The 22966-nt window shown below is 53.0% G+C and overlaps 11 protein-coding genes across 11 annotated transcripts; 8 read left to right on the forward strand and 3 right to left on the reverse strand.

The window, feature by feature from the left end:
• The first annotated feature begins 514 nt into the window (after positions 1-514).
• BDW74DRAFT_117239 (MFS transporter) lies at positions 515-2785 on the forward strand. Its single transcript, XM_073721933.1, has 6 exons — positions 515-976; positions 1032-1421; positions 1473-1578; positions 1630-1948; positions 1996-2125; positions 2173-2785. Exons 1-6 carry the CDS (start codon positions 848-850, stop codon positions 2635-2637), a joined length of 1539 nt encoding a protein of 512 aa, XP_073578068.1. The 5' UTR covers positions 515-847; the 3' UTR covers positions 2638-2785.
• A 407-nt stretch (positions 2786-3192) lies between these two features.
• BDW74DRAFT_183876 (uncharacterized protein) lies at positions 3193-4086 on the reverse strand (the record flags this gene model as incomplete). The annotated part of the gene is made up of 1 exon (XM_073730638.1): positions 3193-4086. The coding sequence occupies one exon, from the start codon at positions 4084-4086 to the stop codon at positions 3193-3195; it is 894 nt and encodes a 297-aa protein (XP_073578069.1).
• A 276-nt stretch (positions 4087-4362) lies between these two features.
• On the forward strand, positions 4363-5399 carry BDW74DRAFT_183877 (uncharacterized protein; the record flags this gene model as incomplete). Its single annotated transcript, XM_073730639.1, has 2 exons — positions 4363-4441; positions 4504-5399. The coding sequence occupies 2 exons, from the start codon at positions 4363-4365 to the stop codon at positions 5397-5399; spliced, it is 975 nt and encodes a 324-aa protein (XP_073578070.1).
• A 451-nt stretch (positions 5400-5850) lies between these two features.
• BDW74DRAFT_183878 (uncharacterized protein) lies at positions 5851-7080 on the forward strand (the record flags this gene model as incomplete). The annotated part of the gene is made up of 1 exon (XM_073730640.1): positions 5851-7080. One exon carries the CDS (start codon positions 5851-5853, stop codon positions 7078-7080), a length of 1230 nt encoding a protein of 409 aa, XP_073578071.1.
• Positions 7081-8067: 987 nt separating this feature from the next.
• On the forward strand, positions 8068-9281 carry BDW74DRAFT_189437 (magnesium transporter CorA family protein; the record flags this gene model as incomplete). Its single annotated transcript, XM_073731973.1, has 2 exons — positions 8068-8576; positions 8654-9281. 2 exons carry the CDS (start codon positions 8068-8070, stop codon positions 9279-9281), a joined length of 1137 nt encoding a protein of 378 aa, XP_073578072.1.
• Positions 9282-10514: 1233 nt separating this feature from the next.
• On the forward strand, positions 10515-13257 carry BDW74DRAFT_183880 (uncharacterized protein; the record flags this gene model as incomplete). The annotated part of the gene is made up of 5 exons (XM_073730641.1): positions 10515-11012; positions 11075-11376; positions 11448-11547; positions 12494-12736; positions 12787-13257. 5 exons carry the CDS (start codon positions 10515-10517, stop codon positions 13255-13257), a joined length of 1614 nt encoding a protein of 537 aa, XP_073578073.1.
• A 1037-nt stretch (positions 13258-14294) lies between these two features.
• On the forward strand, positions 14295-14819 carry BDW74DRAFT_183881 (uncharacterized protein; the record flags this gene model as incomplete). The annotated part of the gene is made up of 1 exon (XM_073730642.1): positions 14295-14819. One exon carries the CDS (start codon positions 14295-14297, stop codon positions 14817-14819), a length of 525 nt encoding a protein of 174 aa, XP_073578074.1.
• An 885-nt stretch (positions 14820-15704) lies between these two features.
• Positions 15705-17492, forward strand: BDW74DRAFT_189438 (DUF3176 domain-containing protein; the record flags this gene model as incomplete). Its single annotated transcript, XM_073731974.1, has 2 exons — positions 15705-16156; positions 16205-17492. 2 exons carry the CDS (start codon positions 15705-15707, stop codon positions 17490-17492), a joined length of 1740 nt encoding a protein of 579 aa, XP_073578075.1.
• Positions 17493-18170: 678 nt separating this feature from the next.
• BDW74DRAFT_183883 (thiolase-like protein) lies at positions 18171-20361 on the reverse strand (the record flags this gene model as incomplete). Its single annotated transcript, XM_073730643.1, has 4 exons — positions 18171-18346; positions 19047-19440; positions 19528-20148; positions 20200-20361. 4 exons carry the CDS (start codon positions 20359-20361, stop codon positions 18171-18173), a joined length of 1353 nt encoding a protein of 450 aa, XP_073578076.1.
• Positions 20362-20392: 31 nt separating this feature from the next.
• On the forward strand, positions 20393-21643 carry BDW74DRAFT_183884 (male sterility protein-domain-containing protein; the record flags this gene model as incomplete). The annotated part of the gene is made up of 2 exons (XM_073730644.1): positions 20393-20486; positions 20565-21643. The coding sequence occupies 2 exons, from the start codon at positions 20393-20395 to the stop codon at positions 21641-21643; spliced, it is 1173 nt and encodes a 390-aa protein (XP_073578077.1).
• A 56-nt stretch (positions 21644-21699) lies between these two features.
• Positions 21700-22741, reverse strand: BDW74DRAFT_189439 (alpha/beta fold hydrolase; the record flags this gene model as incomplete). The annotated part of the gene is made up of 1 exon (XM_073731975.1): positions 21700-22741. The coding sequence occupies one exon, from the start codon at positions 22739-22741 to the stop codon at positions 21728-21730; it is 1014 nt and encodes a 337-aa protein (XP_073578078.1). The 3' UTR covers positions 21700-21727.
• Between the last annotated feature and the right edge of the window lie 225 nt (positions 22742-22966).

Here is a 22966-nt window from a genome sequence, read left to right on the forward strand (position 1 = left end):
TGTGGTTAACGAATGTATAGGAGTTGATGTCGATGCAGAAGTGATGATACAGCGTGCGATTTGAGGGCCCTCTTATAGACTTCCCAAGACACCCAAGGGAAGAGCCCATGAAAGTCCATCGAGGACCCATTTCTTTTTTCCAAGTGCTCACTCTCTCGACCTCTCGATCATCAACCAGCCACTGACTTGGTTTTCGACTCAGTCGCTTACCATCTTCCACTCCTGCTCTGGCCGAGTGCCATGGTATCTTGAGCCTGCTTCGCCTCATCCTCCCAGCAAAAACATCTCCTACCAGCGATGACATGACGTCTGCGGTCCCCGCGATGGAAGCACGATCTGGAGTTCTAAAAATTGATATCTGGCTGCCTACAGCCCAGGCTCCTTGGCTGCAGCAACCCAGATCGACACCGATATTAAGGGTCCTGGGGTATGTAACGTCGGGCGACAGCTGGCCATAGTTCGACCACTAAGTAGCCGAGGTATAACTAGGATCCATCGATACTTCACGAGCTCAGTTTCCGCTTGTGGCTTAGATATCGATGCATACTGGGTGTCTTTGATCTCGGCCTCGATACATTGCTGCCTTGCAACTTGGCAAGCCACTACTCACAACCCAGGGCATGAGGCTGGCCCTGCGCCGCAGCCAAGTAGCTGGAGCGGCAGAGTCAGTGGTAACTGCGGCCAGACGAGGCTGACTTTGAAGGGGAGCAAACAACACGCGAGAAGTATAAGAACGATAGAGTCATGATGCCGCCCTGACCAACAACACCAGCATTGCAACTATCGCTCCGTTTACTTCACTCGCTATCTAATATATCAGGACATTCTTTCAACTACACTCGCTACAATGACATATTTGTTTCTGACGCCCAGTCGCGAGGAGACCCATTCGCTTCAGGAGACGGAGCAGCGCTCTGTCGCCGGCAGCGTGGACACCTTTTTGATCTCACTTACCAATGACCACCAGCCTAAGCTAGTGAGTTTGACTCCAGTCCTACCGTTCAACAGCCGGCTTTAACGCGCCCTTCTAGGTGACTTGGTCTTCCCCAGACGACCCCCTGAACCCGTTGAACTGGAGCCATGCGCGGAAATGGTCTGCCACTCTACTGGTCTCATGCTTCACCTTCATCTCGCCCGTCTCGTCGACAATGGTCACTCCGGCGTTGAACGAGATCGCGGATGATTTCAACATCAAGTCTGATATTGAGCGATACCTTGTCATGTCCATTTTCCTTCTCGCCTATGCATTGGGTCCCTTCATCCTCGCGCCCTTATCGGAGATGTACGGGAGAGTCGTGGTGCTCCAGTCGGCAAACATGGTGTATCTCATATTTAATACTGTCTGCGGCTTTGCGACATCGCGAGAGCAGATGCTTGCTTTCCGGTTCCTGAGCGGTCTTGGTGGTAGTGCACCTCAGGCGGTACGTACCTTTTGCTGAAGAGTTAGCTAGTTGAAGCTGATGATTGAACAGATTGGCGGAGGCGTCCTCAGCGACTGCTGGCGGAAGAATGAGCGAGGGACATCTAGCGCAGTGTACGGTTTGATGCCATTCCTCGGACCCGCCATCGGGCCTATTGGTACGACCCCATCCCTCATACCTAAAAGATGCCCGCTAACAGAGTATCCAGCTGGCGGCTATCTGACACAATATATGTCCTGGCGCTGGATCTTCTGGATCGTCTCCATGGCCGACGCACTCGTTCAGATCCTAGCCTTCCTGTTCCTGCGCGAGACTTACGCCCCCAGAATCCTGGCAATGAAGAAGAAGCGACTGCAGCGCGAGACGGGGAACAATCTGCTATACACTGAGTATGATGAACCCAACCGGACATTCCCTCAGCTCTTGCGGAAGAACCTCGTTCGGCCATTCCGCATGCTCTTCACCCAGCCTGCTATCCAGGCCATTGCTCTGTATCGCGGCTATCAATATGGTCTGATGTATCTTGTGTACGTTTCCATGATTTTCGGTCGCGCACAGATGCTAACCTCGACAGTCTCGCGTCTTTCCCAATAGTCTGGGAAGGAAGATACGATCAACCGAAAGGGCCCGCCAGTCTGAACTACATCTCACTTGGCGTCGGGTTTGTGATCGGGCTGCAATTCTGCGGTCGCCTGATAGACATCGTAAGCCCCACCTAACACCGCGCCTCTACCAATAGTAATGGGTATAGGTATACGAACGATGCTCAAAATACTATGGTGATAACGGCCGTCCTGAATACCGCGTGCCCCTCATGCTCCCTGGCGGCCTCCTTGTCCCAATCGGCCTCTTCATATACGGCTGGACGGCGGAGTACAAAACGCACTGGATATTCCCGAACATCGGCGCAGCAATGTTTGCGATCGGGCTTATAATCTGCTTCCAATGCTGCCAGACATACGTGATTGATGCGTATACCCGCTATGCTGCAAGCGCGACGGGGGTGACGGCGTTCGTGCGTACGATGGCGGGGTTTAGCTTTCCTCTTTTCGCTGATAGCCTGTACCGTGCGCTGGGTCTGGGGTGGGGAAATAGTCTTCTTGGGTTTGTAAGTTTAGGTATGGGGCTTGTGGCGCCTGTTTTGCTTTGGTTTTGGGGGGAGTGGATGAGGGCGAAGAGTCCGTATTGTGCTGGGGAGGGGAGCAGTGTTGTCTAGACGCTGTCTGGAGGGATAAGGAGTGACGGTCCCGACGGGATCTTGAGTTCATTGGGCATTGCTACTGTACTATCTATAGACATCGATTGTATTTGTGTTTATTTCCTTCTGCAGGTCTTAGCCAGGGCAGTGCAAACTCTGACGAGCCTCGATAGGAGCCGCTGGACCCTGTTGATGGGCGATGCCCAGCAAGCCGAGAATGCCCAGAGCCAGTGATCAACTAGAGATCGAGGGAATGACTTGTTCTTTCTTGAAGCCCCGATCATCATACAAATATTGAAAGGCCCCTTGAGGCATGACTCTCCTCGATGTGAAACTGCAGTCTGGACCCTATCGCTCTACGCAGGTGGCCCGGGCAATCGTGGGTATCCCCTTGGAGCAGGTGAGCCTTCTCAAGCCCCGTCTTCGAACCGAAGTCAAACTTGAAGCTAGCCTTGCCACTGACGTCCTCGTTCTAGGAGATTGTGGCTGGTTGGACAATATTGGCGCGCTTGGTCCATAGGTGCTGCTATCAAGGCACGGTCATCCTGTCGCTGCGGGTCGAACTGGGCACCCCTATCGATCATGCGGCCTCTTCACACCAGGATTCCGTTTCCGCAAGCTCAAAGGGGTCGCTTCAAGATCCATCAGGTCTGCATCATCCATACTATACACGATCAGAGCCTCATCGTCGACGATCTTCAGCTCCGTCGGACGGTACGCCTCGTCGCATTTGTAACAGTCCCAGCTAGTCTCTATCTCGACCCATAACGCAATGACGTACTTCTCGTTGGTCTGGGGGGCTTTTGAGCCCTCTCCTTCTGTTTGCGTTTGGGTTTGAGATCGGGTTTGAGTCTCATCCTCAGCCTCGCGCCACCAGGTCACCGACAGAAAGCCCGCCGGGTTATCGTCGACCACGAAGAACGTCGCGTCCCAGAAGAGGCCCATTTTGATTCCTGAGACTCGACTTTCTTCCTCGTATGCCGGGGCAAGTGTCGCGTCCACGCATTCTCCGCCGCAGCAGCATCCGCCCAGCCACATACCAATCCGGTTTAACTCAGGTGCTGGATTGGACGCGTACATGCGGCGCCAGGATGCTTCGGGGCGGAGCACTGCGGCGCGTCGCGACTCGTCCTCGTACCAGGCCTGCTCCATGAGGACGGTGTCGGCGTTCTTCAGATACTCGCAGCTTGTTCCGATGCAGCTGTCTTCGAAGTTCAGTGTCCCCTCGTCCGGGTAGAATGATGGGAAGAGCTCTTGCAGGAGGGGATTGAAGGTTATGGGGAAGTGTTTGTTGGATTGCGCATGAGGTTGGGTTGGCTTGAAGAAGAGTTTCTCCTGGATAGTGCGGTTGTTGGTGATGAGGGAGTTCCATGTCTGGTTTACGCGCTGGAGAATGAGGAGATCGCGTTGCGGGAGGTGGGTGAGGACGACCTCGAGGAGTTCAGGGAGGAGGAAGACTTTTTCCATCTTGCTTGTGTTGACAAGGTGAATTGACCTGATCCTCTCCGGACTTCGAATTACTTATATGGTCTGGATGAGTCACTGCACCGCCACCCCTAGCGTTGAAGAACTATAGCAGGCAGAGCTATAGCCATTCACAATCCTGGGAGCCCAATATCGACAACGGTATCCGATACAGATTCACTTCAACCAGGTGAAAGCTAAGATGGCGAATATGGTCCAAATGATGGATTCCAACGCTCCTCCTGATATCATCCCATGGAGTATAAAATAACCTCCACCATGCGAACTGAGCAACGAACCATCCTCATCCATCCTCATTTTCCTCTTACCATCCCGACCTCTTCAACCCTCACTCAAGGTCAAGATCAATCACGATAGCAAGCACAACCAAATCCACCAAATCCACCACTCCCAACCCAGGCGTGGTAGTCGTCAGCGGAGCCGGCCCCATCGGTCTCGCCGTCGCCCGCCGTCTGGGAAAAGACTCGACCCTCCTGCTCGCCGACGAATCCCTCGACCAGCTCGTCCGCACCGTCGGAGCCCTCGAAGCCGAAGGCCTCACGGTGTACCCGATGCAAATCAACATGCTGAGCCGCGAGTCGGTGCAAAGCATTCTGTTTGGCGCGATTTCCTGTGGTTCTGTCAAAACCGTCGTGCACGCCGCGAGTCTGTCCGAGGACGGACCAGGCGTTGAGGCGGATCACAACGAGATCTATAGCGTCAATGTCCTCGGCACGGCCTATATCCTTGACACGTTCTTGAAGATTGCAACCCCGGACACCTCCCTCGTTGTTGTGGCCAACGTCGCCTACCACCTCCTTGCTGAACCTCTCCCAGCTGCTTTCAAGAGACATCTCGCCAACTGCTCCTCGGACAAGCTCCTCGACCACGTCATGTTAGCCAGTGCATCTACAAACACAAGTAACGACAGCATGCGCCCCTGTCCATACGAAGTCACCCAGTCCGCCATGGTTCTCCGCGTGCAAGGCGCTGCCAGAGCTTTCGGCGTCAGAGGGACCCGAATCAACGCGGTCGTCCATGGCGCGACGTTCCTGCGCGACGTCCAGGAGAACATCGACAGCGAAACGGCAACGGCAGTCAAGAGCGCGACTATGTATGGTATCGGGAGTTCAGCCGTCGCCTTTCTGGCTAGCGAGGAGGCGTCGTTTGTCAATGCGACCAGTCTTGTTGTGGACGGGGGGTTGTCGGCTGCTGTCGAAATCCTTTTAATTGCTGCCTCTGGGTGTGGGACACCCACTTTATCATCGTTTTCAATCTTGTCTAGTCGAGAAGCAATGAATCATGTCCTCCTATAACCCGCCTACCATACCAAAGTCGTACACCCGTAGTAGACTACCACTGTAGTAAAACACGTAGTACAACGTAGTACCACTGTAGCACAACCGAGGGTAGCCACGCGTGCCAAAGCAAGGGGCCAAGGCACGTGGTGCATTTCAAGGTTATCGAATCTTGTTTCCAAGAAAAGAATTCGTTCATCCAATAAAACCCCGCGCATTGTCGAATTTGCCCGTTCTGAAAAGCTGATGCCTAGCCAGGGCCCACTCCTCCCTCCATCGACGTCAATCATTGCCCCCAATGCAGCAGATCGGGTAACCGGCTCAGCCTTACAGGGCGATGCCAAGGGGGCCGGTTCATCCCTGGTGTGGTTCGCTCCTTCTTTTTGTTGTTCTGGCAAGAACCGCCTAAGAAATGGGGATCACGACGGCAACCGCGGCCTTCCACCATTCCTCATTTGCAGCGAGCATCATGGACCGGACGACGACGGTTACGTTGCGGAAGACGAGACGAGGCAGATACCGACCGGTGGGTCGTGCGGCCCTTCAAAACAACCTTCTCGCTGGTGTAGGGTACCTCGAACTCGCCAACGCAGGCGACTTCGCGGCCAATGTCTGGAACGAAGTCCCCGTCCCTCGCCATGCGATGATCCTCATGGCCATTGGCGGCCCAATCGCTCTTGTCGTGTCGCTTGTTGCTGCGAGGGATTTCTATCTCAGCTGGAGGAATGTTTCGCTTCTGTACGCCGAGCGGAAAGCCCTCCAGGCTGTTCCTTACCGCACCGAAAAGATATCTGCGATCCTAAGCGTCAACGCTCGCGAACTCGGCACTGAGGTCATCGATCGCATGCTTATGGACTTGTTTCTCGGCTTCGGTGCGCTACTTGTTGGAACGGGCACGATCATGGCGATTTTCGGAGCGAATCACCGTGTTTTTGAGGCCAGCAACCTCCTCTCGGGGTTCATTGGCAACGGCTGCGCTGCCTTGTTTGGAGTCTTCAACGCTTTCTGGTCGGCGTATCTGGTCTACCGATTTCAACTTCGTTACGCTGCTTGTGAGCGCGAACCAACCGTTCAAAATGTTCGAACGAAACTGCGACGCCGAGTCCGGCGGTTCCAGTGGCATGCGGGCGTCAACGGCATCAACGGGCTTGTGTCGGGAATGGCGTCCATGGTGACCGCGAAGATGTGGTGGGGATACGTTGTGCTCATTCCTTGCGTCATTGTCATGATAGCGAGCAACCTCTTCTGGAAGTGGAAACTGGGTTACGACCGGCCGATTCTGCTTCACCATCTCTACGAAATACAGGCGGAGGGAAAGACTGGAGTAGACGATGACAGTGCGGTCGATATCTTGGACTGGTTGGCAAGTGTCGAAGAGGCGCGGGGTACCCTTCAAAGCCTTGCTCAGGGTGGTCCATCAGAAGCCAAATTGGCGTTCATCTGCGAGAATCAAATGCTTGAGGAGTTCTGCATTAGGCTGGCACGGAGCTGGCCCGATCATCGTCTCTTCGCTGCGTCCGAGACATTCATGATCGGTGTCGAAGATTTGAAGGCACTCTCGGGTAACGAATACTCTTGGATGCAGCAGGAGATCCGACCCTTTATGAATAAGGATGCAACGGCGTTGTTGGAACATCGAGAACGATATCTACTGGAGCTGCTTGGGGAGGCCGCTTGGAGGGGAGGAATTCACGGATAGATATGGTATCAACAGGATTAAGTATATATATCGCCTGCTGGACAGGTGGATCAACAGTACGCTTAATTCTATACGTATTCCCTCCATCTGCTGTAGATACTATCCAGAATAACTGCAAACCAGTCTCAGACACCCCGCTAAGAACGCTTCCAATATTCCATCTTGCCCATACCAAGTCAGATCCCCAGATCTTCTTCATCGAATTGGAATGAAAACAACCTATCCTTTATAGCAGATCATAATCCATGGTCTCAATCCCCCAAACCGAGAGCAGATATCGAAACAGGGTGATCACCCCGCCGGTTACTATGAATAGTCCTATCGGCCGAAGGAGCCAGAGCCAGACGGTTCTGGCGATCGTCCGCGTAACTCGTCTACAAGGATTCTAGCGTTAGAAGGATACAATCTCGCTAGGACGTAACATGGGGGTTGGGGGTTTACGTAGCGATGTTGGCCATGTTGATGTTTTTCAATTATATGCCATATGATCGGCAATAGCGAGCAGCGACAAATGCTTTGCAAATCAAAGACCCAATGGTGTCGATATATTATTGAGTTGGAAGCCAATGCAAAGCAGGGAGTTGGCCACCTTACACAAACCATCCCGGCACATTATCGGGGGCGCTGGCTGAATTGTGCTGCCTGGTATAGGGCACCGAGGTGGGTCGGAACTGAGCATCAATGAGAGAATTAAGTGGACCTCCCCCGTAATCTCAGCCCTACGAGGTCCCGGGTATCCGATTTGCATTGAGTTTGTCTATTATCTCCGAGGTCGAGGGGTAAAATTGTATGAGTGGTCGTCCCTGGCGCATTTTCTCGTCCGATAACGTACTCTACCCTAATCCCCTCCCGGCGTTATGAGCCATTGAAAATTCATCCTCCTTTCGCTTCTATACATATGATTCATGGCTCACAATAAACCTCCTGATTGAAGGCCTTTTTCTCTCCCCGGACTCAAGTTTCACTGCAGCCTAATCCACCAGCACCATGATTCTTGAAAAGAACACCCAGTTCACCTACTTCCCCTGCCAGACACAGGACGCCAAAACATCGTCCAACTGGGTCGACCTGGCACCTGCATTTGACAGCATCAAAGAGAAAGCCCCGGATGGCCTCTGGTGGCTTGATGTCTCCGACGCCACAGCCTCAGACGTAACCGCCGTCGCTCGCAGCCTGTCCATTCACCCCTTGACAATTGAAGATATCGTCTTTCAGGAACCTCGGCAGAAGATCGAGACGTTCCCAGGGTATTACCTTATATCCCTCCGGACACTGGCGTCTACGTTTGATAGTGAGGATGATGCCGAACCAAAGGAGCTCGAGCGCCTCCCTGCAACGCCGTCGAATCCGACGATGCTGTATATCCTTGTCTTCGGTGGAGGCACGGTGACCTTTTCACCGAGTGGATGCGACCATGCATCCAGAGTACGAAGTCGGATCTCGAGACTCCACGACCGGTCTGTCCTATCCAGTGACTGGATCTGCTACGCTTTATTGTGCGTCCCAACCGCCTCCCCTCTATGGCCCTGCCTCCCTGTTACGCTTCTCAGATCGATTCAGCTAACGAAAACAGCGACGAAGTAATCGACAGCTTCGCCCCGTACATGGAAACAACGTCGCGCCAGTCCGAGTCCATCCAAGACGAGATCTTCACCGCGCGCGACGACGACATGACGCCGCTCATGCTGCGCATCTACAATATCCGCAAGCGCATCAACCACCTTACCCATTCGCTGTCCGGGAAGTCGGACGTGTTGAACGGGTTCGTGAAACGCTTTCAGAGCAAACCGACTTTCAATATGCTGCAGCATACCGGTGGCTCCTCCGAGGCGCAGGGACAGGGACAGGGACAGGGGGATCTGTTGGTCTATCTCAGCGATGTGCAGGATCATCTGGTGACGATACTGGCGGAACTGTCGCACCTCGATGAGATTACGAGCCGGCTGCAGAGTAACTTCCTTGCACAGACCGGGGTCAATAATATGCGGCTGAGCGTTAGGTTGAATGACGGGTTGAGCAAGGTGACGGTCCTGGCGACGATCTTCGTGCCGCTGCAGATGATTACGGGGTTGTTCGGGATGAATGTTACGGTGCCCGGGCAGGACATCGAGTCGTTGGCGTGGTTCTTTGGGATTGTGGGCGTGTTTCTTGCGGTGGTTTTGGTGGCTTGCTTGGTTGCTGTCAGGTTGAAGCTGTTGTAGACTCAACTTGTCACGGAACGTGCATTCTGGACTTCATTTCCTAACTCGCTGGTAGTACAAGGAGATAAACCATGTCTGTTAGCCGTACTCACACATGCTGATAGCTGCTCCGTTTCTTTTGGAGAAACCGCAGTCTCATTCCGCGGAGTTTCTTTGTCGAGAGAGTCCTAAACAAGATGATCACGCATATCGTCAGACCTGAAACCGCCAGTCATGGCCTGCAGAATATGCGAAATGTCACGGACGAGCATATTGTCCTCCCTGCAAGGTCTCCCCTGTTCTGAGGTTCGTACAACGTATTTGGAATTAGCTGGACCAGCCACCTTTTGTCCAATCCGACTTGTAGATGAAGGCAAACAGTACCCCGGTGGTTCGTACTACACTGAAACAATCTCCTGACACGAAGACACTGACGCGCATGTTTGACAAGTCCGAAAAAGCCTCAGTGTCTCTCACCGGGACGTGGGGTATCCTAATACGGCCTGGGACGCCGTTCAGGCCCCTGTAGACGCCGGTGTCGACTACTCCACGCTGCACTCCAGCCCCCAACGTTCGAGGTGGGAAATTTCAATATAACTGTACTGCCGTTGTACAGTACATTGCAAGTGGTACATGCTCTTGACACTCTTGGGATGCCTTCTGGAAGCAGTACGGGCTTCGAACATTCTGGGGATGCTGGAGTGTCCTTATAAAAAGACTATGGTATGGCCACGCCGGCACTAAACGCTCAGCCTAATTGCGATTTACTTTCCCATTCACCTTTTTCCTTCTATCCTTCGTACCCATTGGCATTGCATTTCAGAACATGGTGCTCGTCATCCCCAGCGTGCCTGTTGGCACTCTGGTGAGAAACGTGACCAGATACCACAAATTGGATACGTCAAGAAGGTGAAGAAGGCTCCGAAACAGAGAATGAAATAGCTTATTACGCTCGTCCAAGCGCGAGGCCTTCTAAAGACTCTGGACGACCTCACCGAAGATGTGAAGTACAAAGACTAGTCGTACAGCACTCAGGAGCTTTCCGAGCGAGATGAACCATTGGCGAGCTTTGAGAAGCTAATAGAGCAGATCGAGATGGCGATCAATGGGAATCGACGATTCCTCTTCCGGGTCGACGTTTGACAACCTCAAGTGGCCGTTTCAAGAGAGCGCCATTCGGCAAATGGTTGCTTCGCTGGAAAGCTTCAAACTCCATTTCGCCGTCACTACGGAAGTGACCCCCTTCGGCTTTCGATGGCGATCAGCAACGATGTCCACGAACTCCACCAACGCCTGGATGAGGCTGCTGTTCGCGCAGATCGGCACTTTGAGGCTTTACTTTCTGATTCGCGAGAACATACGACGATTCTCGCAGATTTGCTCGCCTTGCGGAACTCGTTGTACGATCCGGATGCCCAGAAGAGATCCAGCAGGAACGCTGGGCAGGAATGGTTCTCCGAGCACGAGGCGTTGAAGCCATGGCGAGAGGCAAACGGTCCATCGAGGGTCGTGAAGCTCACTGGTCCCTCTCTCTCCGAACAATTAGATGTGTGCGAAGCCGCTCGTTTCTATCTCAGACTGTCGCATACATTTGACCTAGATGTCGGTGTTGCGTACTTTGCATGCAACTCCCCTCAGCAACCCTGGGAAGAGGAGCTCACCAGCTCCCACGTCCTGTCCGGCATCGTGCAGCAAATACTGCAGGAACGGCCACGCTTGATGAGGAGCTTTGCTGCGATCGATCCAAAGGCGGTCCGTTGTCCTCCGCAGTGAGTCTGAAAATGATCAGTTGCGCCGAAGCTGATCTGAAACAGCTCTACCTGATCCTGGATGCGGTGGACGAGTCTTCAGAAACCGACCGAGAGGTTGTCAAAGCACTCATCTCTGCGCCACCACGTCTGCATATTTTGGCTAGCACACGACTGGCACAGAAGATGTCGGATGTCCTCGGAAACTGTGTCTTAGTCGAGATTGACGAAGGTCGAGCCGTATATACCCGTCTCGACAGAATAATCGCGAAACTTGGGGACAACGCGGACATCCTCAAGCATCTCGGAGACAACCCCATGGACATCGTCAAGGCGGCCAATGCCATTCTGGAACGCCGTTCTGGACGGTACGTACGCCTGGAGTCAACACCTGCAGATCCAAAACTTTGTCATGTTCATTACAGCTGACTCCTGACAGTTCCATACTCGCGAACGCCACAATCGAAATCTTCGCACAAGCAGAGACTCATAGGATCTTCAACCGATTCTTATACAATCCACCATCCACCGACGATGAGGTACTAGAGCTGATGTGGGAGAATATTTAGTGACAGCCACCCGAACGTAGAGGCCTGGCCTGGAAGACGTTGAGGATTCTGCTGGAAGATGCAAAGCCTGTGAGCATTAGCGAGCTAACCGAAAGATTGAACCACGAGCTATTACTAGTGAGAGGTTCCAAAAGCAAGGTCGCGAAGTGTCAGCCAGAGATGGTAGTGGAAACCATTTGTGCGAGTTGCAAGGGGTTTGCGTCTCCTTATCCTTGTTGGCGGCACACGGCCCCTTCTGATATGAAGATCATCCATTCCGATGCTAGGCGCTTTCTGTAGTCGCAGGACATGAGAGTCTTGAGTAGCAAGTAGGCGCAACATCAAGCCTTCGCCCCTGTTCCTCGGGAATAAGGATGAGTCTATAGTCTGTAATCGATCATACCGTCTTTAGTGATAATATCAATTGAGACTCAAACTCACTGGAGATCCTACAGTTGTAGAACAATGTATTAGATGGGTTTCAGTCTACCAATATGAGACTAGCCCATATAGAGTGATGAGACGCATACCCAGTGAAAGGGAAGTCCTTGGATAAACCCCTTTATGTTGAATGACTGCAAATAATGTTAATAAAGACCGAGATAGAAGCAAAGGGTCACGGTGAAAGAAACAATTATGTTCTGGAACAAAGCCCTTTTGGTGAATGTCCAACTGAATGCTCGCTGAATGAGATGGCAAGCCTCCGAAACTGCTAGAGCCTGTCTATAAGTAGAGGCAAACGACCCCCCATTTGACCCCTCCATCCTCCAGACTCTGTCTTCTCTTCATCCGACTCAAGGAAGAATCCAGATCTCATCTACAACGAGCTCTCCTCATCATCAATCATCGATACGCATCAAACCTAACCAATCCACTCCACAACCAACCTCGTCATCATGACCTCCCACACCTGCGCCGGCGGAATGCGACCGTCCAGATCGTCCTCGCCTTCGGCCACCAACACCACGTCCTCAAAGCCTCCGACCTGCCCTACAGAATCCCCATCACCCACCCCGCGCACGTCATGCTCACGCTCGTCCCGGAAGACTCCACCAACTGCACCCGGATCCACGTCACCAACGGGCCCCAGGAGTACGAGCACCTCATCGAGCACAACAAGGACCAGCTAAACACCAGGGCTGCGTCCTCTGAGGTTGTTGGCGAAGTCTGGGAGAGCCAGGTCCCCGAGATCATCGAGATCGCCGAGTCCACCCCCCGCAGCGCTGCCAGCTCTACGTTGCCGCCCTGCTGGATCGCCTCGCCGAGCGCGAGTTCGTCACGCAGGAAACCGCCCAGTGCTTCCGCGCCCAGATCATCCCCTGCGTTGCGGATCAGCTGCGCGCCCCGCCTCTGAGCAAGAACGCGGATGGGGTAGACTTCTGCACCAAACACTATGCGTCGTCGTATGTACCTACGGGGGAGGCGGATATGCTGAAGGACCGGTGCTTCAATCATCAGCGGATTGAGAGGGAGGATGATCCGTTCGCCGGTAGTCTGGTCGATCCGATTACGAGCAATGCGGATGCTCGGAACGTTGCGATATTCATTGCGGCTGTTGCTGCCGCTGCTGACGAGGTGGATGGCGATGGCGACGAGGATGAGTCTGATAACGAGAGCTATGATGGTGAAGATGGAGATGATGAGGATGATGTTGGTTGTGGGAACGCGAACGCTGCCCCAGGTGGTTGCGAGGCCCAGTAACCTTCGTCAGGAAGGTTGAGTGAGAAGGGGGAGTGCTGTCTCTGACTGTGAGCAGCTGGTCAAGAATGCCAATGTTGCGTTTCTTATCAGTTACAGACTTTCATTAATATCAAGTTTCTTTCGTTGACTAACAAACCACATCGATTGCGATGATGGGTCCTTACCATTGTAGTAGCCCTTATGTACGTCACAAGTGGGATTAGGCTCTACCATATATAGGATAGTAGTAGTAGCAGTAGTAGTAGATGGTAGAAGGCCACGAGTTAGGACTACTTTAGCACAATGAGCTCAGCAACCGCGGGTTCCTTTGCAGAGAATCGCCCGTTGACACAGCTTTCAATTGTTATTCAAGAGCCTTGTATACGAGGGAAGCCGTATTCCAGCTGTAGTTAGCTATCATACCTTGCAGGAGTGCTTCTTTTTCATGAACCACCTAAAGGCGAGAAAATATCAAATTCACGTAAAACGGGGAACGATGAGATGCAGATGAGCGGATTTCCTTGCAATGAGAATCATATTTTATGAACAGTCCGCATCGCCAGCCGTCTGTTCAATGTTCTATTGTCTACGAGACTATATCTACATACTCCATCCCAGTCCGTAGGCTACAATAGAAACTACCTGCGGGCCTTGGCTAGAACGTTTCCTACGGATGAGACCCATCTTGGGGCTATTCCTTCTGTCCAGCTGTGAGGCAGTGACCGGTACCTAATAATAAGGATATGGTGCAGAACTAGGTATAATATTCACTTTGCACAGCTACAAGACTCCGTCCCCAACCTCACCTGCGGATTCACTGCTCTACTCATGGGGACTACACAACTCCTCCTTCATAAACATATAAAGCATCAACGCATCGGCCCAGCCAACCTCGCCATATTTCCATTCGCACTACCATCCTCATCCTCACATTCAGCTCAAGAGCCAAGATTCCCATCCACTAACCCCGTGACCTTCACCTTGCCCAACGGTCTTAATCAAACATGGAATCATCTCGTCCAAACAATACCAACGATCCCCGAAACACCCCTACCGCCATGTCCACAGCGCCCGACACAGCCGTGGCCACCACCAGGCCTACCTACCCTCCTACCCCCCTCGCCGACCGCTTCAACATCTACGTGACCCTCATGCAGCCGACCCCGGCCTGCACCCCCCACCTAACGCTTATCTTCGACCAGCAGCCCGTCGCACCCCAGGGCACAACCGTCTGGTCCATCCGAGCCAACTGCATTGCCGCCGGCCAGCCCAGGCTTTCATCCCACTACGCCATGTGCGGTGAACTCTTCAACGATAGCAACAACATCGTCCCCAAGACGTTCCTCGGCTCGTTCCCGCGCGAGGGCCGCGCCATCCCCCAGGTCTGGATTCCGCTGATCATTAGCCGTATCATCGGCGAGAACTATCTTGTCCCGGTTCCGAACACTCGCTATGTCTGTGGGATTGATATCATGCAGCTTGCGTTGGAGCTTCAGCCGTTTTTCGGCCCGGTCTGGTGTGGCGATGAGGAGCCGCTCCAGCTTGATGGGTTCGAGTCTGGCTGTGCCAAATTTGATGAATAGATCATTGTATGGGAGCTGGCATTCATTTGGTGTTGGTGGTGTTCTGTTCTTTCATTTGTCGTGTCGACGTCGTTGTCCTTCATCTCTACTCCATCTAAACGAGACTGAACTACCTGTTGACTGAAATATCTCAGCAAGGGGCAACAACGCATTACATGGCCATGTTTCTTTAATCGTCCCGCAATTGAATCTGATTAAGTATGGTAGGTAGCAGCCAAGCCGCCACTGTGGTACTACGGTAGTAACCTTAGTCTTAATCAACATCTTCACTGCAACAGTCCGGACAGCTATTCGTATTTCATGAGCATTCATCTTCGACATAGTAACTCGTACTCTACTCTTTCACAACTGAGGTAGACTACCATAGTATGGTACAGTGCAGTTGTGCTTGTGGTACCCTTAACCCACGGCAGACGTCGTGGAACCGGTGACATCAAAACCTTTGTTCCCGACAGAGAGCCTCATCCTCGCCGATTTCGCTCATGGTTTCGGCACCTGCATGTTAACTGTGGGCCGATAGTAAACGATTCGGACCTAGGAGGCTTTTCCAAGGAATTCCAGGACTTCGTCGATCACTTGTACCGTGGCAAACTCGTTCAAGCTCCAGCTAGTCAGGGGTAGGAGACCCATATGGCCCACATCGACTTCAACCTAAAGAGCCTGATACGATGAGTGTTGCTATCGCGTGGACTGTACTCCACTAACGCTCTCGACGCTAGACTGAGCCAGGAAAAGAGTCCCACGCCTCACGGCCCTAGTTTCACCTGCACACTGGATGACGAAATGAGCCCGTAGATCTCCCCGACGAGAATTTTTATTTTAGCTCCGTCCCTGATCTGTTTTGTTAATCGTCTTTGGATGTCTTAGAGAGAGACGTTTGCAACAATGGAAGAGCCGAAGGATGGATACCGACTCTCGTACGTCCGGCTCGATGACCCCCCCGAACCCTCACCACAACCTCGACAGCGACCTCTCTCCTCGGCCGAACAGGTTTTCCTGCAGTCTCAGACCCGGCCGTTCTGGGGGGCGAGCTGGACCCTGGAGATCCTGGGGTGTCTCCTCTCGGTTGTTTTTCTTGCTGCGATTATTGGCGTCCTGTATTACTACGATGGGCGGCCTATGCCTGAATGGCCGTACGGGATTACGCTCAACGCGCTTGTCTCTGTCTTCAGTACCGTCATGAAGGCTTCGATGGCCTTTATCCTGACCGAATCTCTGGCACAGCTGAAATGGTCGTGGTTTCGCGACGGAAACAAGCTGAGTGATCTGGCGCTGCTTGACGCCGCCAGTCGCGGGGTTATAGGTGCTTTCGTTGTGCTCTTTCGATTCCTGCCACGGTGAGTAGGGGAGTAGTTCTTTTTGGCGTCGATGCTGATTCTATTCAGCCATCTCATCACACTAGGGTGTCTCGTTCTGTGTATCGCAGCCGTCACCGACCCCTTTGTCCAGCAAGTCATGAGCATCCAAGAACGCTCAGTCCACGCCCCCGGCAACTCCTCAGTTCAGGTGTGCAATGCCAGCATGTACACCGACTACGGCATGGGCGAGGGCCCGGGGATGAACAAGGTGCCTCTTGGGACCGCGGGCGCAATCTACTCGGGCATTTACCAGACGGAAAGCCCGAACAGCAACAGTGCCCTGGCAAGCTGTCCAACGGGGAACTGCACGTTTGCCCCGTACCAGTCTCTCGGATTCTGCAGTCGCTGCGCCAACATCACGGACTCCCTTGAGGTCAACGAGACGACGTTTGGAACGCTGACGAATTATAACTACACGCTGCCTAATGGGTTTTATTTTACCACTGCGATGAACAGTATCTACCTAATGAACGCCACGACGAATTTAGATCTGCTGAAGTTGGATACCACGGGTCTTCCGCTAATTCTCAACTTCACGGCTATCAGCTCACCAGGGTACGGGACTACCGGTATCACCGCCACGGAATGTGCCCTCTACTTCTGTGTCGAGACGTACGGGGCTGCCGTGCAAGAGGGGAGTTTCTCAGAGAACCGCACAGCAGTCGCCACTGCATCAAACATCACATCGTATGGCACGGAAAACTTCGCAATCACACCCGAAGTCTGCTACGTCAACGGGACTCGTCACGAAAAGCCGTACACGAACACTACTGACCAGGAAGCTTGTGTCTACAACATCAACTGGCTAAGTCGCCTCGCCATGTCGAACTCCCTCTACCCATTGCTCGAAGGGTACGGGTCACTCTTCATCAGCAACCGACCAAGCTGGAGCACAGAGACCCTCGAGGCTGTCTACGGCACGCAAGGTAATCTGACTGATATCGCTTCCATGTTCAAATCGCTCGCGTCGTCATTGACACTCCACGCGCGGTCGAAAGTCTGCGGTGCCACAGCGGTGGGAAGTACTTGGACAGAGCAGTCGTTTGTGCATGTGCGCTGGCCCTGGTTGATCCTCCCGGGCGCATTGGTCCTACTTAGTGGTGTGTTCCTGATCACAACCATGCTGCACACCCGCAACCAGTATATCTGGAAGTCGTCCCCCTTGGCCTTGTTATTCTCCGATCTAAGTGTTGATGCCACCAACCCGCTCAAGCCGGACCCGACGCTCAAGGGCATGGAAGATACATCTAGGAAAATGGAGGTGTGGTTGGAAACGTCGGCGGAGGGGGTCAGGTTAAAGGCTGTACCTAGGTAGACCATCGAGTGGCTTTGTAGACTTACTTTCCAAGAATCGATACAGTTCAATGCTTTTGACTACTTCAGCTAGCTATAATCGATGGCGAGGACACGGGTGGGTGGGATATAGATACTAGTCGGAATTTTTGCGTCTTTAAGGATTTTTGTTCGAATGTACCATGCGCGTGTAGGTCTTTGGCCTGTGAATAACTTCGGAGATCTTCCTCTAAGAGAAAATAAGTGGCGTGCCTACATACGCTATAAAGCCTTCTGAACCCGGGATATGTTATGACGTACAGGACATTATCAACTACGTAAAATATGCGAATTGTATACCTCATCCTTGAGTTAGAAGGGTTGAAGGATAGTCTGTAGGCCGGCAAGGTGACATCTAAGCATCGCTTGTACCGAGGTAAATAGACAGGGCCAAATGGCAAACGAGAGGATTGTATTCAAATAGGCATAACTGACCTGAAATGCAGATCTGGGGAGGCGTAATAATGAGGAAATCATAACTGATGTGAATTTACCAATAGCATCCACTGCACGACAAAGAAGCGTTGCTTGGACACGATCTAGAAGGATCTTGTGTGTCAGATACTAGCAGAAGAAACCCAGAATCCCTTCGCGGAACCCCAGGATGCCTGTTTCATCTTGGTTCTGGCCACTCCAGCCAGCTTTCAAGCGCCTCCTTCCATTATCCCTCAGAGAGTAAGCGGAGGTGTTCGCCGCTGACGTACTTCTTCCGGTCAAAGATCCAGCTAGTGATTGCACCGGCATAGTCTCCGTTTTTGGCCTTCTCCAAGCAGCAGTCGGCTATCGCCTTGTCATGCTCGCTGATACCAGCATACACCGCATCTAGTTCCTGAGCGTCTGGTTACTTGTTAGTCAATGGGATTCGAGGATTGGGGTTGGGGGTAGTAGTATCACGAATCACGAGGCATATTGAATGATATTCTTTTACGGGTGAAAGGTGGCAGATAGAGAATGTATCGAAGGCGGGCTGGGAAGGGCTTTTGGATCGATAAACCTTGTTTGAGAACGTGCGCTGATGATGAAGAAAATCTTCTGCTGGGAGGGTTGCGTGGGGTTTATATATTTCAGTAAGGGTACCCCTGCAGCGCTAAAACGGATGGGATGTATGAAGGGTGAAAGGATGGGCTCACCGGGTACGAAAGACAGCCATGATGGAGAAGATGAATGGCCATTCAAACCCTTGAAGTCTTCCCAATGATATCAAATACACATAAACGCGGTGGGGCATAGGCACTACCAGATGAAGAGGATCCCAGTGGGCAAGAGCGGCTGACTGTGCTGGTACGTCCTCAAAGCTTAGGAACCCGTCACGGAATATTCTTCAAATGTCGCAGAGGCAGCCTCTCACGAACCACGCCTTGGTACTTGCGCTCCTTCCACAGGGGAAAGCGCACCAGCCACGACACTGGCGGCAATTTCTCCCACAGAATGACCAACGATGGCACCTGGAAACTAGCCCTGAGACTGGAGAATGGCCGCGATGCCCATCTCCATGATGTATGTCACGATCTGATGCGGTCGGTGGACTCAAAGTCACTGTCACGTAGCCACTCGATCGGCGATGCGCCCATCTTCCGCTGGACGACTTCATCCAGGGGCTCGATTGCCGCGTAGAAATCCCTGTTGTCCAGCAATTCCTTGCCCATCTCCGTCCATTGAGCCCCGTGGCCTGAGAAGACCCAAACGACCTCCCTGCTGACGGTGGCAGGTAAGCACCGGTCGGTGGCCATCCATCTGGTCGTGCCTTCCTTTTGCACACTGTCAAGTGCATCAAGAGCTTCTTGCACATTGTTCACCACGACTGATGTGCGGAACTCGTGGTGGTCACAACGTGTCGCTAGAGCGGTGCAAATACTTGCCAGGTTGTCGTCAGTGCCATTCGACTTGAACCAAATCGCAAGAGACTCAGCGACCATAGGTAGTCGCTTCTTCTGAAGCGCCGAGAGGAGCAGGATCATTGGGCCGTTTCAGTGACGATGAATCGCGGTTTCAATGGGGGTCAGAGACTGTTCCAGGACCGCATGGGAGACTGTCCCGCCGTACCCATAGGAGCAGACTGCAGCTCGTCGGGGTGCGTTCAATTCAGGCCACACCTTCTTCATTTGGATGACCTCTAGACCCGATTCCTTCCAGTCAACTCGGGTGTTCAGTGTCTTGGGGTTGGCCTGGGGTGGAAGTACGCCTTTTCGAACCGCGAGAACTGCCTTTATGAGACCCATCACGCCGGCGCCGGCCTCGAGATGACCGATATGGGGCTTGATCGAGCCGATGTAGCAAGGGGTGTCGTGATCCACCCCGTACACGGCACTCATGGCGGAAACTTCAGTTGGATCGCCAAGAGGCGTGGAAGTTGCCTGGGCCTCGACGTACTCAATGGCGCTGGCATTGAGGTTGGCTACTCTCAACGCGCTCTTCGCAACCAAAGTTTGTGCATCGGCATTTGGAGCCATGATGCCGTTCGTCTTGCCGTCATGGGCAACCGCTGATCCCTGGATAATGGCAGCTATGTGGTCCCCGTCTCGGAGCACCTGTGCATGGTTCTTGAGCACGACGGCCCCCGCCCCCTCGCCACGACCGTAGCCATTGGCACCGTCATCGAATGAGCGACATTGGCCGTCTGCAGCTATCGCACCCGCACTCTACAAGACCATTGTAAGGCCAGGGCCGTAGAGGGCGTTCACACCACCGACTATAAATATCTCTGACTCTCCGCTCAAAATAGCAGAGACACCGTTATGGACAGCGACCAGAGAGGACGCACACGCGGTATCAACTGCAACATTGGGTCCGTTGGGGTCCGGGTGGTAGGAGATGCGATTCGGGACTCCGCAATACGCCGTTCCTATCCCCATCCAGGCATCTGTGGCTCCTCCAACCGTGTGCATGCATCCCACCGTAAACAAACTGTCCACTCTTCTTCACAGTTTCCTGTACGGATCCGATAAGGGTCAGCGGCCTAGATCCGATATCATCAATGGTCTGGTTGAGGACTACACGGCAGACCTCCCTTAGCGAGATCTGTCTCGCTCCGATACCCTTACCGTAGCACTTACAGGGTCTACGGGCTCCCTCGGTTGTTACCTGCTTGATAAACTGCGAACCGATGAGTCCGTTCGCAAGGTATACTGCCTAACCCGTGATTCCGATGTCAAAAGACAGCAAAAGCTCTTGCAAGAGCGAGGTCTCGATTTCACTATCCCAGACAAGATTGAGTTTATCCAGACATCTTCAGGTGCTCCTCAACTCGGCATCAAGGATGCCAAATTTCAGGAGATGCTACAATCCGTCGATACCATCATCCACAATGCCTGGCGCATGGACTTCAACATCTCCGTCGAGTCTTTTGATGATATTCATATCCGCGCAGTCCGCAGTCTGCTTGACTTTAGCTTACAGAGTACTAAGCGAGCCCATGTGCATTTCCTCTCCTCCATTGGAGCTGTCGGGCGAGCCACCGGCTCTGCGGTCCCGGAAATTGCATTTGAAGACTGCGATGTGACCCTCCGCCGGGGGTACGGGGAGGCCAAGCATGTCTGTCAGCGCATCTGCCTAGCCGCTTCCCAAAGAGCTGGGGTTCCGGTCAGTGTTCATCGTTTGGGACAGATCGCTGGCCCATGCACGGGCAGTGGTTACTGGAATCCGATCGAATGGCTGCCGGCTATCGTTGCTACATCCAAGTTTCTTGGGAAGATGCCATCGACTCTCGGTGCATTTCCAGTCGACTGGATCCCAGTGGACTCGCTGGCGACCATTATCGTCGAGATTCTGCACTCGTGCCAAAGGGAGGACACGTTCAAGGTCTTTCATCAGGTCAACCCGACCCCGCCGACCTGGGAGAGCCTTCTAAGGCCAATCCATAACATGTATCCTGGTATGAACACAGTATTGATGGAGCAGTGGGTTGAGGACCTGAAATTGATCCAAGCTCCGACAGCGCGAGAGCTTGCGAGTAAGCCTGCACTGAAGTTACTTGGTTTCTATGAAGGGCTTATAGGAAGTGTGGAAAACGGTGTAGGTTCTCTGTCTGTTCCCCTTGATACTACCAATATCAAAGGGGCCAGCGCGACCATGCAATCCTTATCCTCCATTACACCCGAGATGTTGTCAAATTGGCTGCAACAGTGGGCGTTTTGAGCGTCATGCAACGTTCGTTGTTGTCTACCATGCCTAGGTATCATAGCTTTATTTACATAAATTCTCCTCCTCTGACATGTTTACCTATGGTAGTAGTACTGATATAGACTTCATGGCATTCATGGGCCGTACTTGAAGACGTTTCCAGAATTCCTCAATCAGCTGCGCAACCTCCGGCACTCTCTCCCTGACAACCCCGTGCCCTACCTCCGGGATAACAGCAACGTCGTTCATTCCAACATCGTGCAGGTCCTGAGCAGTGCAAACATCATCCATCTCCCCAAGGATACCCAAGCACGGATTCCCACTTCCTGCAACTCTAGAGAACTCAGCGTGCCTATCAAGAACTCCGCCGTCCCTAAATACTGCGACAACACTCGCCAGATGCCCTGGGTGCTCCTTGAGCTCCCAATCCCGCACGGCCTCGGCAACGACTTCGCCCCGTGCAACCCTTTCCTTCCAATCCGACAGCACGATCAACTTCCCTCCTTCGAGGAACTCGAGAATCCAATCTTTTGCAGCTTCTTCCAGTCCGTCGCCGCCATGTAGGTATTTCCTCTCCGTCTCGCTAAACTGAGCTTCGCTCATCAATCCCGCGGGTGCAACAAGAACCATCGAAGAGACAAGGTCCGGGTGAGCGGCTGCGAATGTGGCGGTCGTCGATCCGCCAAAGGAATACCCGATGAAGTGAGCATCGCGCCAGCCTAGATGCGCCATGAGATGTTTGATAAGTCCGTGGAAGAGGGCTGGCTCATGAGCTGCGAACGGGGTATCCGTGAGCCCGTGGCCCCATAGGTCAACAAGGACACATTGAGCGGATGGGAAGCGGTTGGATAGTTCCTTAGCTAGCGGCTGCAAACCGATCGCCGGTGTCTGGACACCGTGGACAAACAGGACTCGGTGAACGGGGGCGTCTGGGTCATGTTCCCTCGGTGGCAGCTGGTAGTAGGCCACGTTGCCATTTGGTGTTGGCAGATAAGAGGCCGGTGGCAAGACCTGGCCAAAGGTCTGCACGAACGCTGCTTCGGACGGTGCGGGAATCGGTTGACGGGTTGCTGTCTCGCCGGGGCGAGGGAGAACAAGTAAGGGGGCAGGCATTGTGGTAATAAAGGCTGCGGATGATGGGAACAAAGATGAAAATTGGAGATTGATAAGAGGCTCCAGCTGAGTTTATCAATTCGCATGACTCCAATTCGTGCTGACAAATGCCGCTAAAGCTGTGGAGGTTCTTGATATATATATTTGACTCTATCTGTTGGAAAGAAAAGATAGGCAATAAAATGATGAGAACTAACTGGCGCCCAACGTCAACACATCTTAGGT

Source organism: Aspergillus multicolor (genome assembly GCF_047715735.1).
Source record: "Aspergillus multicolor strain CBS 133.54 unplaced genomic scaffold BDW74scaffold_51, whole genome shotgun sequence".
Classification (NCBI taxonomy): Eukaryota; Fungi; Ascomycota; class Eurotiomycetes; order Eurotiales; family Aspergillaceae; genus Aspergillus; species Aspergillus multicolor.

What these genes read in the sequence shown, in the direction of transcription:
- BDW74DRAFT_117239 (XM_073721933.1), top strand. Translation starts at nt 848, where the DNA reads ATGACATATTTGTTTCTGACGCCCAGTCGCGAGGAGACCCATTCGCTT. An exon ending in ACCCGCCATCGGGCCTATTG is followed by an intron (nt 1,579 to 1,629) that starts GTACGACCCCAT and finishes CAGAGTATCCAG; the next exon opens with CTGGCGGCTATCTGACACAA. An exon ending in GCGGTCGCCTGATAGACATC is followed by an intron (nt 2,126 to 2,172) that starts GTAAGCCCCACC and finishes TAATGGGTATAG; the next exon opens with GTATACGAACGATGCTCAAA.